General features: G+C 43.4%; 1 protein-coding gene across 1 annotated transcript in view; it reads right to left on the bottom strand.

Moving 5' to 3' along the window:
- Nucleotides 1–13,288, bottom strand: part of APCDD1 (APC down-regulated 1) — a 28,476-nt gene extending 15,188 nt beyond the window's left edge. Inside the window, exons 1-3 of the mRNA XM_088524066.1 lie at nt 13,231–13,288; nt 4,232–4,415; nt 2,346–2,877 (exon numbers count right to left, since the gene is read on the bottom strand). Coding sequence (XP_088380192.1) covers nt 2,346–2,877; nt 4,232–4,415; nt 13,231–13,288 — 774 coding nt within the window. The remainder of the gene's footprint in view (nt 1–2,345; nt 2,878–4,231; nt 4,416–13,230) is intronic.
- Between the last annotated feature and the right edge of the window lie 1,125 nt (nt 13,289–14,413).

Genomic DNA, 14,413 nt, shown 5'->3' with positions numbered 1-14,413 from the left:
AGAGCAGTAGCCTGCAACTCAGGACCTCTGGCCTCATCTATTAAACCACAGAAATGAGGTTTGTATGTATTTTGGCATACTCTGAGTTAGTTTTTGCCTCCTCTAGTAATCCCACTATCTGTAGCTAGCAGTACTCTAATGAAGCACATTCCAATGTCATAAATTCAGCCTCAAGATTAAGCCTTTGACAAAATCTGGCTACCAAAATCTTATCTGGAAGCACTGCAGTGCACGTATCCCAACAGATAACTTGTTGGCTTGTTTGCTTTTCCTCTTACCCAGTTCCTGTAAACATATAACATGGAAATCTCCCCAGGGATCCACACTGTGAGCTTTTACTGATTTCAGTGTACACACATCTGATGACAGGACCTGCCTGTCAAAACCTGCGGGACTGTGGGCTAAATGCAGACGAGATGAGTCAGGATCCCTCCAAGGTGGCACAACTCACAGACTGGGGTTACTGTTATCTTCCCATGCACATGTGACCCACTCATATCAAAATGGATCATATCATTCCTGAGAGAATAGGTTCTGTGACTGTAAATGAGAATTTCAGTATTCTCAGATAGTCTGTAGTCTTTTGATTTGTTTATTTAACCTGGCTAAGAAAGGGACTTCTTATGAAAGACATAGTCCATTTAATTTGCATTTTAGAGGCAAGCTGTCCAATGATACTAGATGGCACACAAGACAGGTTGGGAAACAGTGACCAGTGTATCCCAAAATAACTGCAAATCTTGCCAAAAATTTTATTTCTATAAAGCTAGTTGACAATAAATCTATCCATTCTGACTCTAAAAATTGGAAATGTAGGGATTTTTACTATGTCTTTTATCCATAACAAGTTAACTAGATTTAACCAGATAGATCCTGGAAAAAAAAAACAGCTGTTTGTTTGAACTGAATCAGGAGTTTTGTCTTCATTTCATTTGGTTGGGAATCAACTATACCTGATAGAGTAGGTATAACATATACCAGGTGTCAGATAATTTGTCTCTAAATATTTTTTTAAGGAAAAGATTTAGGTAAGAATCCTCACTCACAAATTTGCAAATACAAACTAAATATGTTTGTCTGAATTAGTTAAAGAAGAAATTAATACTGCTGTATCAAACATTTTGCTGAGGAACATGCTGCGGCTGCTAAAACTCTCCATTTTGAGAAGACATATGCTTAAATACGCCCCTAGTCATTTGAAATGTCACATAAGAATGACAGAAATGACACCAGTTTGTATAGGGACACAGCTGAATGTGGACTGAAATCACCCTAGGCCAGACTATTAAAATGATTTAAGGGGGATCAGACGAAGTTCTGAACTATTGGAATTTGATGTTCACAGGAGGCAGACACAACATGGGGCGCACAGAACAGTTCTGAATGAAAGGCAATGCCAGGGCATTCTCAGCAAAACCACCACTGTGTCTCCTGCTATTGCTGATAAACTGTAGTTGATTTTCAAATCAATCACAATGAGATGATTAAAAATGGGATAACTCATTAGTTTGAAGTGATCTTACAGCAGTATCTAGCTGGAATATATTGATGACAACTGCAGTCTGCAATGTGGTTCCGATTGCTACATTCCTTTGAAATGTCTCCAGAAAAGATGTATAGAGACCTCCTGCTAAGGGCCATCAATGTCTACTCTTCCTGTTTGATTTTTATTTAACTTGCTATGGGTTGATCAGTTCTCAGTGAAGCTAAGGGCACTCTGAGGCCCTTTGAAAAACAAACTATTAAATAGAATTAAAGTTCCGTTCAAAATTCACCTGTTTTTCATTTCATTAATGTGTGTGTCTGCTCCTGGATCCATGACCTGCACAGGCCATCAATTTTTTTTACCCTTCATGCTGTCCCTTTCAAGTCTCTACCTTCCAATTTCCTCTTTCCCTCTTCAGGTTATGGATCACCCAACTTCCATATGTTGATACAATTCGATTTCCTTTCTTCTTGAGACTCCTGCAGCTGTTTCTCTTGCCCTTTCTCAATCCCTTATCACTTTTTTTCTCTTCCCTGCTACTAATCTATAGTCTTAGTCCCATCCAACAGCAACTCCCACTCATGTGTTTGATTCCATCTTCGGTCTCCAGGTTCCTGGACCTGAGTTCATTAGACTAGTGACCACACATTTGATGCAATCTCAAAAATCACAGGGTAAGTACTATTCCCATGAATTATGCTCAGTGATTTTGTCTAAGTGACTGCATCATCTGTAGGCATCAATCTCTTTACTTTAAAACCACATCTACATTTTAGATTACATTAGTATACTGTTTTAGAAGAGCTGAATAATGTGCTTATAGTACCTTAAAATGTTTGCATACATAACACATACATACCTTGGCATTTTGAAGAGGAGGCTGGTAACTAGAAGGCCGATAGTACCTTCTCTGAGTAGCATCAGTGTGAATGTCTCCAAGAAATAGCTCCTCCACAAGGTGATCTAAATTGTGGTGCAGATACTGTTTCTCTACACGGATCAGCTGGAGTTCATGCATGGCAAAATTCAGAGCCTTGGTGCATTCACAGCCGTTCTCTTCCCTCAGCAAATCATAGCTCACATCCTGTTCCCAAGGACTATCTTCTGGTATAAATCCAGGACATGTTTGGTTCACGAGCTCACTTAATTTTTTGGTTATTGCTTCATTGTGGCATATGATTTGTATGCTGCGTAGCTGATAATCAGCTTCAGTACCCCCTCGGATGATCCAGGATGCTTGTCGGAGACGAATTTTGCCACGTATAACTAAGGTATAGATGGGATTTGTGCAGTGATTGCCACCATAATAAAACTGGTAGGCCTTAAATGTATTATTGTGGTAGAATCTGTAAGATCTTGTGATGAATTCTGGGCCTGCTCTAACTTCACAACTGCGGGAAGACAAAGTGAAGGAACAAAATGTTAACAAGGCGGCATATCATGAACACTACAGGTAACAAGACCGAGCAGCGCTGCATAGATCTAGCAAGATACTTGGGTGTCAGTGTCCTTTTGACATGAATGGCAGTAAATAGGAACTAGGCATATGTGACCTGTCAATTTGCCAATTCCCTTTACTGGCCAATTTCCTTTTCTGTTATGCAATTCTTAACATATTGCTTCATGGTGATCATATCTACCTGAGAGCCTTGTTTGTTTTTCAGATTTTACATAATTTCACTCATATTCTCAAAGTTGCTTTTCCTTTTTTTTTTTCCCCCTAAGGACAACCATGTGACTCAACACTTCTTTGAAAAAAACAGTAGCTCATTAAACATATATATTCTTCCCTTTTGCGTGGTGGATTAGTAAAAGGACTGATCAGAAAGTAAAATGCCAAATGTCCACAAGATAGTGTAAATAACTGGCTTCTACAGCTGCTGTGTAGGCTTTTGGTGGCACACTTCCAACTCTGGTCTGCAGAGGTCCAGGAGGATTTCACCCTCAGCTTCTCCACATACACTGTCAACTGGGATAACAGTTAATGCAAGCTTCCTAACTGGCTTGAATTTGGACCTATCATCAACATTCATTTTGTTAATCAAGAGGTATTTTCCCCCCTCTCTGAGAGGGGAAATTGCAAGTAAATTCCACTTTCCACAGAAAGTCAAACTTCTTGTATCTTCAAATTTCTCCCTCTTTGTCATCCACATGGCTTAACATAAATACACTCAACTTTCTGTTAAATAACCATACATTTCCCTAAGAGTCACTTCAAATAAATGGATGAATATTGCTTTTTGAGACACAGAAAACAAAACAGGTCTCTCTGAATTAAAAGTTTTCATGTATGGAGAGGAACAGAACTGGTCAAATACCACTTTTAGATTTCTTTTGCTAGTAAAACCTGTGCTAGGCATGACCTGAAAGCAAGGATCCATCCAATGGCTCTAATGAACATAGTCAAAGACAGTACAAACTAATGGGGGAACAAGCATTTACTTTGGCAACCTGAGGGTCTCTTTCCTATTCCAAAAGAGATCTGAACATGCTCTTTAAAATCCAGGCTACAAATTGATCCATCAAGAAAGCTTTACAGCAAGCAATTCTGACATCTATAAAACAGCTCCTTCTTTCTTATATATGTAAATATACTGTACATAAAGCATCTGGGATTTGGAGAATCAGCATATTAAAAAAAAAAATCCTGAGGCTTAGAGTGGGACTATTCATTATTTCCTCTCTCCTGCCTCATTCTTTTCTCTCCCATCTATTTTTCCAGCATCTTATTTTAGCTTTCCTTACCCAGTGGAGACCCAGTGTCCCTCAATATTGGGAGGCATCTGCACGGTGATGCGGGCTCCATTGTGAAGGTGTTTCAGCATATGGTGACACTGCGACTCCTTGAAAGCCCTCCAGGCACTCTTCTCCAAGGACTGAGGGTGGGACCTGCTGTCCGGGTGAAGAAGAGCAGAACCTTCTCCCAGCCCTGAGAAGAAAAGCATAAATTATCAGGAGACCCTCGCGAGAACGACTTCAACATGGTAAAGGAGGCTGTGAGCATGCTGGGTGGAATGATATGTGTTCACAGCATTGTGTGGCCAGGAAAGCACTGTTTACATTTGTCTCATCTGAAAAAAACTTCACAAAATTATGGGGAGCTCTCTGTCAGCCCATTACCATCCACTGAGTAGATCTGCTTTATGTAATGTCCTGGGGAGAGGACTTGAACCCAATGCTGTGTATATTCCACACCCTGGAAACGTGGCTCTGGATCTGAATTTTACAGACACCTCTTCAATCTCTGGTCAGGATAATCAAAAACCTGGACCTTGCAGCTTTTAGCAAGTTGCATCCAGATCCGGACACAAACTTTGTGGTTTCAGCCCACCTCTAATTTGAATGCTTCTATAATAAACATCCAAATAGAGGCTACTCTTTAAAGGAAGGGAAAACAGATATTAAAAGCACAGCCTCTGCATACAGGAAGCCTTTGACTGAGGTGGTCAATTAAAGGCAGATCCAGCTATTTTTGTTTTAAAGGGGAAAAGGAATTTCAAAAGCTTATTTTATCTCCAGCACACAGTAATTTTGGTTTCTAGTAATGTATACATACAAACCCCACCAGCAATCTTTCTACACATTATTAATTGAACTAAATGAACATGCAGCTTCAGAAAGATTGCATTTTTACTCTTTTACTCGCTCTGCACTGTTAGATACGTCAGCAAAACATGGATCAAAAGAAAAACTCACATCTAGAGGTTAAGAGGTGAAAAACATGAACCTTACATAAGGGGCTGGAAGCTGTATTACTTTGCAGAAAGGAATTTAAGAACCACTGGACTAGAAAAAGAATACAAGGTGAGGTGGAGGGGCTGGTTGTGCGCCCTCGCTGACCAGGATAACTTAGAACAAGTCTTGGTAACACACACTTCCAGGGCTTAGGATTCACACCTGCCTTTTCTGTGTCCTCTTGGCAGATCCAGTGCAGAAAATGGGCTGTCCTGATCAGCAGAGTGTGGGACAAACCCTCCTCATGCACCATATGCGATGTGGAAGCACCTAACCCAGGACTGTGCATTATATTCCCCAGGCCAGACACCTTAAAATACAGGCACTAAGTGTGACTTTGAAATCTGAGGATTATATTTCAAGGTAGGCCTATAACTGCAGGCCAGCCCAACAATGTGCAGTACTGCTAAGTAACTCCAAGAGAAAATCAGCATCATTCATTTACAGACAGACACTGCTTCACCCCCTGGCTATTTCCTACTGCAAAAAGAAAACAGTGTCAATGATTCATGATGGTGACTGGGTCTTAGGTCTTCAGGAAGCTGCCTGGGTAACACTCGTGAAAATGGCTTTGCTAAAAATGTGAATATATGTCAACATATAGAAATGGATTCATTATCTTTAAACAATAATTCATAAACTAAACAAAAGTAAGGACTTGCCAGTACTTGAATATAAACAGTATTTATCAGTGAATGATCTTATTCATATTAATGAATACAACCTCACAAGATCTTTAGGGGAGAATCTGGTGGTTTGCTACAGGTTACAAATAATTCTTCAATCTTAATGAAGACTTGGGGCCTTGCACTCTAAAGAGTAATAAATACTAGCCGTGCTTTGATATTTGAGCATGACATCTAAGTTGCCCTTAAAGGAGTTTGGTTTTCAGAGGGTCAATATTTCTGCCTTTCTGAAAGTCAGTCTCCTTGGGCATTACTACCTTGCTTAGCAGAATCGTTCATGTCAGCACCAGCCAACTCTGTTCTGAAGCCAGGAACGGTGTGGCCATGCCGGGGTGATACTTCACCTGAGCTAACTCCATCTTTGGAGAGGCAGTATTTATTAGGCAGGCCCAGTGCTCTGTGTCCCTGGCTGTTCAGCTTCCTGGCCACGCGCCAGCATCTCTACACGGCTCTGTGCTGCGTCTTGTCTGCAGCCAGCTCACCTGCAACATTACCTGACACCCTCGAAAACTCGGGCATATCAGGTTTATCTGAAACACCATGGGTATGGGGCTGATGTCACAGGCCTTTACACTGCCAGAAGAACACAGCCAGACACAGGTGAATTTGCTGGTATATTTATTTTTGTCACTATTAAATACAGCTAGTGGTTGAGGCTGTCTTCTACATCTCTTCTGCATCTCTAAATCTCTGCACATTCAAAAAGACCCTGTTACTTCAGCACGTCATGCTAAAAAGGAGCAAACTGCCCGAGCCGTGAGCTTGGACCTCTGTGTGCCAGAGCGACACCTCCTGTGTGGTACCTGGTGGAGCCTGTAGCCACCAGTGCCAACTCATTCAATGGAAACTGAGCAGTTAAACAAATTATCTCACACTGAAAAAGTCTTTGATAATTTTCATTTCTGCCTGGAGTTGTTAAGTGCTTAAAATCTGCCCTCAAGAGGAGCCTTTGAAATGGTTCAAGTGACTATTTCCAAAATGTATTTATTATACCATTTGCTTTTATGCATTTGTATTTTTCCCAGCTCATGTCACATGAGTCATGAATCCAGATGCATTTTAAAAATGAATAATTTGTTCATTTAAACATACATAAGCTTTTAACTTATCCAAGAAAGAATCCTTTTGCAGGAAGATACTGGTCTGCCTGCAGCTTGCGAACAACAAACTGGGACCAGGGGACAGAAGGGACATTTGCATCTTTAGCCAGAGAGTCACACACGAGGAGAGAGCATTTGTATGAGATTGTGTACATGAAAATGTGGCAAAAGAGGGCGGGAGCATGTTTAGGTAATCAGGACGGTCATGAGAACATAACGAAGGCTCAGAGACAGAAGATAAGTAGCAAACATATACATACATGCTGGGCAACATCACATAACTTGGATGTGAACACAGAATACGGAATAGGACTAAGGGGCAGTGACAGGACCCTCACTTTCCTTGCCACCTGCTACTTGCTTACACTGCGCTTGTTGCTGGGGCAAGGAAATGCTTATTCTAACACAGCCTCCTTCCTTCCAGAAAAGGCATTTCAATGCTTGTACATTTATGTACTATGCCTGTATATATGACCATGAAACACAAGTGCCATAACTTCTCTTTGTACCAGCTAAAGATCACACAGAGAGACCAGTATACACTTCCCACACGGTGCACCATCCTGAACACTGTGTTCTGATGCTTTTCCACAGAACAGGCAATCTGAAACAGTGCAGCGTCCCTCTGCTTTGTCTTTGGCAGTGCACAACGACGTTCTCTGTAAAACTGGGGCCTGACACAGCCTATGGAACAGATTTTAAAAATCCATTTGGTGATGTTAAATGGGACCTTGTTGGAAGGCTGGTGGTTAAGATACTGTTTCATGAAACTGGCATGAGAATTTCAAGAATACTTCAAAGCCTAAACACAGTTGCAACATACTTCTATTCACAGAGATCCAACTGCAATTCTGTAAAGCACAAATACTAGGTTTCCATATACCCATGACAAGCTATCTTTCTGTATAGCCACCTCAAGCTCCAGTTTGCTTTTAAATTTTTATATGCTAGGAAGGAATCTTACACATAAAAAAAATCCATCCAGAAGCATGAAGGACCTCAAACAAACAACAACAACAACAACAACCCCTTTGCCTGTTTGCATAAGACTGACAGCAATAATGCTGTGAAGCCATCAGTTGGCTTCCACTTCAGCTATACCATCATCAGAGATCACAAGATTGTGTCACCCACCCCACTGTCACTGTTTTGTAAAAGGAGCAAGTCCAAAAGGAGAATCGTATTTTCAGAATTCATCACAAATGCCATCTAGAAAAACAAAACACAAGCATTTTTGATGAGTTGCTATCCAATTTCATTTTTCATAATCAGCCCCTAAAAGTGTAGGCTACAGCTTTATCATCAAACTTTGAATGGAAATAGGGCAGATTTGCTACAATTCCATGTTCTAGCCAGGAATTCCCTCTTAGGCTGTAACAAATTACATTTTCCAGGGGTGAATGCAACATCCATCTGAATGGGAAAGCATTAGTCCACCCAGCTGAAACTGCAGCAAGACAAAGATACAAGCACACACTGCACCAGGTGCTGATCACAGAGGGGACCCGAGGCTTTTAGATCCACCTACAAACCAGTTTCTGATGTGGGAACAACCATTTTAGCTAAAATTAATTTTGAGGAAAGATAGGTTGCTTTCAAGTTCTTCAAAGAGTTCTGCAAATAGCTGTGAGTAAAACAGGAATTTTAAAAGTGCAATCTGTTGGCAGACAGCTACCAGAACGTGTTTCAAAAGCTGCTATGAGAAACTTCTCCATCAACATTTATGCAAAAAAATTGTGAGCTACTATAATAAATGTTTCAGTTTTCTGCAAAACAGTATGCAAACAATGTACTATTGCAACATGGATAATGATAAGTACAGTTGTGCTTGAACACAAATTCTAATCTTTTAATTCATATCTAAATACCCTTGCCGAATTCTGCCCTCAGCTACACCAGATTGCAAAAGTATAACACAAACCAGCTTATATCTCAAACTCTTCAGATTTAATCAGTTTAATTAACACCTCTACCAAATCTAAACCATGGTTTCAAACATCTCCAAATGTGGTGCTTCCAAAAACAGACTCGAAGCTACCAGAAACTCAGGAGATTCACCTTGTGATATATAAGAAAAGAGATTTTAACTGAAAGTAGGATTCAAATCTGGATTAAGATTGGTATTGCTCACTAGGGACATTTTTTTCTTTCACTTGCAGCAATGTAAATTCAGAAGAGTTCCATTTTATCTCAATTTAAAATGATCTCAAGCCATAATACAAATTCAAAATATTTGATTGCTGCATCTATGATAGAAAGCCTTTTTACATTCATGTTTTATTTCTGTAGCAAACAGTTTTCAAGTTAGAACTTGTTTGAAACTAAAGACTTTACAACAGATAAATTATAATAGGCTGGGTTAAGTTTATAGCTTTCCTTATCTAGTCAGCTGCCCTGCACAATTAAATAAAAATACATTCAGATTATACCTTTCTTGATGAGGGAAAGTGTTAGCTAATGCCTATGATAGGCTTTCAGCTACAGTGCAGACTTATGTAATTACAATGGTAAATATAATGTCCTGTTACCAAGTTGTTGTCTATGTTTACCAGTGTTTCCCTGCACTATTACCATTTAAAACTTCAAAGAGCCCTCACAGGATTGGGGCCTAAATTAGATACTACAAACAAAAGTGTTGGAAAAGGAAAGCTGAATTTTATGGTCATAAAAGCAGACCAGACAGTGCTTTTCTTTCACACACATCTATTGCCTTTCTTGCGTATACAGAATTTTCAGGTACAGCTTTCAGAGACTTGGTGGGAAATAAACATTTCAGAGGGCTGAAGAGCCCTAAGAGAGATTAAATATCTTTCAATGGGACAGTTTAAAATAAATATTTTCAAAATGTCCCAAAATTTAGATCCTGTGTTGTCTTATAGCCCAGTTCTTATGCAGTGACTGTCCTGGAACAGATCAGAGAATCAAGTGTCAAGCAGCGATAAGGCCAATGAACTCCACTAAATTTAAGTACGGCTCTTAATTTGTCTCACCACTGCAACTGAAACAAGACAAAACCCTGTACTGTCTGGCATGTGTGTTTTTATGAATCCAGAAAGGGTTAAAGCCCACTTCCATTCGGGACAGTGGAAACACTGCCCCTGACATCAGCGGGAGCAGCATTGGGCTGTAAGTGCAATTCAGTATCTACAGTAGTTTGGTCTTGCTCTGTTTGAAGCAAACATCTGTTCTCAATCACAGACATTACAGTATTCCGCACTACAGTCCTCTGCTCCATACAAAATATGGGCCCAGTATTTATTCAACTGAAGCTCCCTTTAATGCCTACTGGACTTTTGTTAAAGACAGTGCTAAACAAGCTCATTATGTATAATCCTACCCTCTGCCAGCCCTATTCAAAGCATTGTTTAAATAAGAAACTACTACTCTTACCTTGAAGAGCTGAACAGATTTTCCTAAAGCACTGTTTATACTGGTTTTTTTGCTTTGTTGCCTATCAGCCTATCTATCTCCTACAAATATGTTATAGTGTGCAATCAAGCCCTCTGTCTATAGTGTACTAGCAAGCACTGTGTCTATACTACAGCGTCCACAGTCAAGCCATTGAGATCAGCGAAACTGAATTTACTGAATTCTGGTGAATTCAGTACACTGGGGAATACTGGTGAGACTGAGAATAAAATTGAACCCTTTAGCTACCTCTTTTTCCTTAGCTTTGCTGGCTCTAGGATTCTTACATTAATTAGTGTGTCTTTCTTATTTGTGGTCTTCCAAATGTCCAGATTAAGAATTTTACTGAAGGAATGAATATCTCATGTGCCTCCAGTTCTCAGTGCAACACTTGTCCTTCTTTATGGATAAGGGTATTCATTTATTCTTACACATTCCTATTTCCGTAAGCAGATTTTGAAATAAAAACTTTTATCTAATTAAAGCAATATTTTCAGAGAACTTTTAAAATTCTAAACAGCCCTGCTGTGAAAAGCCTGTAAGTCCCATCTTCATCTTTATTAGCATTGAACATTTCCGTGATGTTATCAATAAATTGCTTTATTTAAAGCTTCTCATCCACTATTCTAACAGTAACACAATCAGAAATACTTTGCCGTTTCTTCTTAGCATTTGTAGTTGTAAAAAAAAAATTACAAAAGTAATTAGCCAAATTTGTTCTGAGTCCAGTTGAATGTATTTCTTATTAATCAGGTTTTCTGGAGCTGAGTGATCTTTGCCTTTGACATCTGAAACTTCTGTGGCTTTTTGTCTAAGCAAAGAAAACAGTGATAATGGACAACTTCCAGCTGCAAACCTCCTCTGACATTCTGCAGGTTTTATTTTGACTAATGAATACAAGTTTTTCCAAGTTTTAATTCAGTTAGGCTCAAACTTTCTTAATGCAATAAAATCATAAGCCAGTATGGCATTTTAACCGGTGCTAAAAAGCTTCAAGCCCTACACACACACACACACGAACACACACACTCTTAACCCTTGAATTGCCAAGCGCAACAGAAACATTTAAGAAAACACTACATGGTGTAAAGAGGCTTAACACTGTGTTCCCCTGAGATTGCTGGTTATTCTTACACACTACGAACAGAGGCTAGCCGCTGACCGAAAGGTGTTTCTGTATGATACTATGGCATAAAGAGAAAAGTTCTTGGGCAAGTTAAAACTAACAGGGTAGATGCATTTAGACTTGCTATGCTTTAGTGCATGAGACGCCACTGATGCCCTTTTCAAGCTCTTAAGAGCTTTCCCACACTCAAAGCTCAGACCCAAACCGTACAATGCTACAGACGGTATGTATGTGGATGCTGAGTTTTATCTTTCTCATAGAATTTAAGTCTATGCTATCTGCATAGTATCTGCAGATGGGGGGGGGGGGAAAAAAAAAAAAGGAAAGGATGATTTTTTTACTTCTTTTGGCAGTTGCTGTTTTGATCTGATCATTGGCCCTGATTGGTTTCCCGTCCCAGCCAGGCTTTAGAGCTGCTCTGTAATTCCAAGCAGATGAGCCTGGGAGTCTAACTAACCCTGTAATTATACCTTCTCTCTTTACCCTCTAACTTCAAACCTTCCATTTTGACTTCTGCATCTCTGATCACAGAGTTTTCGTGGACACCTTTGGCATCCAGGCTCCAATGAACAGGTTGACACACTCCCTGCACCTCAGCTGGGCTGCGAGAAGGGTGCAAACCCCCTCCCGAGGACCAGGGTCTCCTGCTCTCTCTCAAAAGAAAACACACAGTCAGAAGCCCATGCTCTTTATTATTTATTGAATGTCATCTCTGTGCTCAGCACTTGTAAAAACACGGAGAAAGACAATCCCTGCTCCTCAGAAAATCAATCCCAGGAATAGCCTTAAAATCCTTACCCTACTCACAAATCTCACATTGAACCCATGCGGATTACTCATCCCATAACAGTTAAATTCCTCACTTTACAAGTAAGCTTGGGGTCCCGAGAAATTTTGCTGAAGAAGGTGGGATATGACAAAGTAGTTCAGAGTGAGGAAACGATGCTGCGATTTAACAGATTGATTCAACTCTTTCAGAACAAAAATCTCATACAGATTTTCAAATCTGGCTGCCAAATGTTAGACATACCCAAGCATCTAATTAGACAGGCTCCTTCTCAGAAGTTTCTCCTAAAGAAGAGAAGAACTTGGGGAAAATTCGTGATCTGTTTAGATAACTAAGTATGGATTTACAAGTGCAACTCAGCATATCCCAGTTTAAATATGCTGTTTTTTCTCCCTAAAGTTTTGCCTTCTGTGCAGTCCTGTAGGAATTCCTGCTAAGCCGAGAGCAGGTCGGAGCGGAACCGTGCCTATGGACACGCTGAGACCCGCTGCTCTCCATCACACACCGGTGCGGGACGCGGTGCCACCCACCTGTGCCACCACCTGAGGCTCCGGGGCACCCACAGCCGTGTCGCAAACCCGCACTTGCTATGCGGGTGACATGGCCGGACGCCTCGACGCGCTCCTCGAGGCTTCCGCATGGCCAGACACGGGCTGGGAGGCGCGCGAGGCGCCCGATGTCCCGGGAGAAACTTTTCGGCGTGACTTTACCACTTCACAGCAGCGCGTTTGCTACCCAAACGCTTGACGAGGAGGCACCGTTAACGAGGGGGTCCCTTCGGCGCCACGAAAGGCACCGAGTCACGCAGCAGCCTCCCGCCGCCAGCCCCGAGAGCGGCCGCGCAGCCTGCGCGCCGCGGAAGGGGCAGCTCATCCCCGCAGCGGTCCCGCCGGGGCACTCACCGTGCAGCAGCAGCGCTGGGAAGAGGCACCGGAGCAGGCTGCCGTAGGGAAAGGGCATCTCCGCGGCGCGCGGAGCCCCCGCGCTCCGCCTCCCCCCCCGCGGCCGCCGCTCAGCGGGCTGGGCGCCCCGCAGCCCGCGCTGCCTCCGCGCGCACGGCCGCCGCCACCGGCATGGACCGGCCGCGCCGCCCGCGCCCTCAGCGCCGCCGCGGGCACCGCATGGCCGGGCGCTGCGGGGCACGCGGGGCGGCCGCGGGCGCGCTCGGGCGCGCTCGCTCGGGGGCCGCTGGCGCTGCGCGCGGCGCCGCAGCCGTGTCCGTGTCCGTGTCCGTGTCCCCTGCCGTCTCCTCGGAGCGCCGCAGCGGCCCCGCTTCATATTTCCCCTTCCCGCAGGAGGAGGAGGAGGAGGAGGGGTCAGGGAGGTGGGCGCTCCCGCGCCGCCGCCGGCCCCGAGCGCGGGGCGCCGCCTCCGAGCCGGCCCCGCGGCCGCGGCCGCCCCGCACCGCGGGGTCCCCCCGTCCCCCGGCGCCCCAGAAGCGCCGCGGGGACCCGAGGATCCCCCCGCGGGGGCAGCGGCCTCCCGGCCGCAGCGCGGGACGGGGCGCAGGTGCCGCAGGTGGCCGGGAAGGCTTCGCTGCGGGTTGACCTGTTGTCGCGGGCAGCTCCGGAGCGGGCAGGTCGCCCGAGTTGCGCGAGCCGGGCAGGGGAAGCGCAGGGAAGTGCGCGGGGACGGGCAGCTTCCTCAGCTGGCTGGACAAACATGAAAACGCTGGCAAATAACCTGGGGGATACACTCAAGGCAAAGCGGGGCGTCAGACTTTGCGTTGGTGCACGCAAATGCTGTTTCCAAGCTGGTGTAGGAGGCGTATCTGCCATTGCACCCATACATCCGTGAGGAGGAAGGTCGGTGTGTACCATTGCCTGGAAAACTACCGCCTTCCGTGAGGGCATGGTTGCAGTTCTCCACGTAACCTGGCCATTTTAGAAACTATAAATAGGTGTCTAGGTTGTAGCCTCCTGTGCACATTTTCCCCTGTCTGTTGTTGATTAGTTTTGCTTTTTAGTCTAGTTTTAGGCCCTGGTCATGCAAACGCATGCGCCCAGGGCTGCACAAGTGAATGACTCATGTGCCTGAGGTTAAGCACGGGGCTTTCGTTTGTAACAGCCTCTGGTTGGGGCCATC

Source organism: Tinamus guttatus, unplaced genomic scaffold (assembly GCF_059628265.1).
Source record: "Tinamus guttatus ecotype Peru unplaced genomic scaffold, ASM5962826v1 Tinamus_guttatus_pri_ptg000203l, whole genome shotgun sequence".
NCBI lineage: Eukaryota > Metazoa > Chordata > Aves > Tinamiformes > Tinamidae > Tinamus > Tinamus guttatus.
The sequence above is the reverse complement of the archived record's forward strand: the minus strand, read 5'-3'. Positions and strand labels throughout refer to the sequence as shown.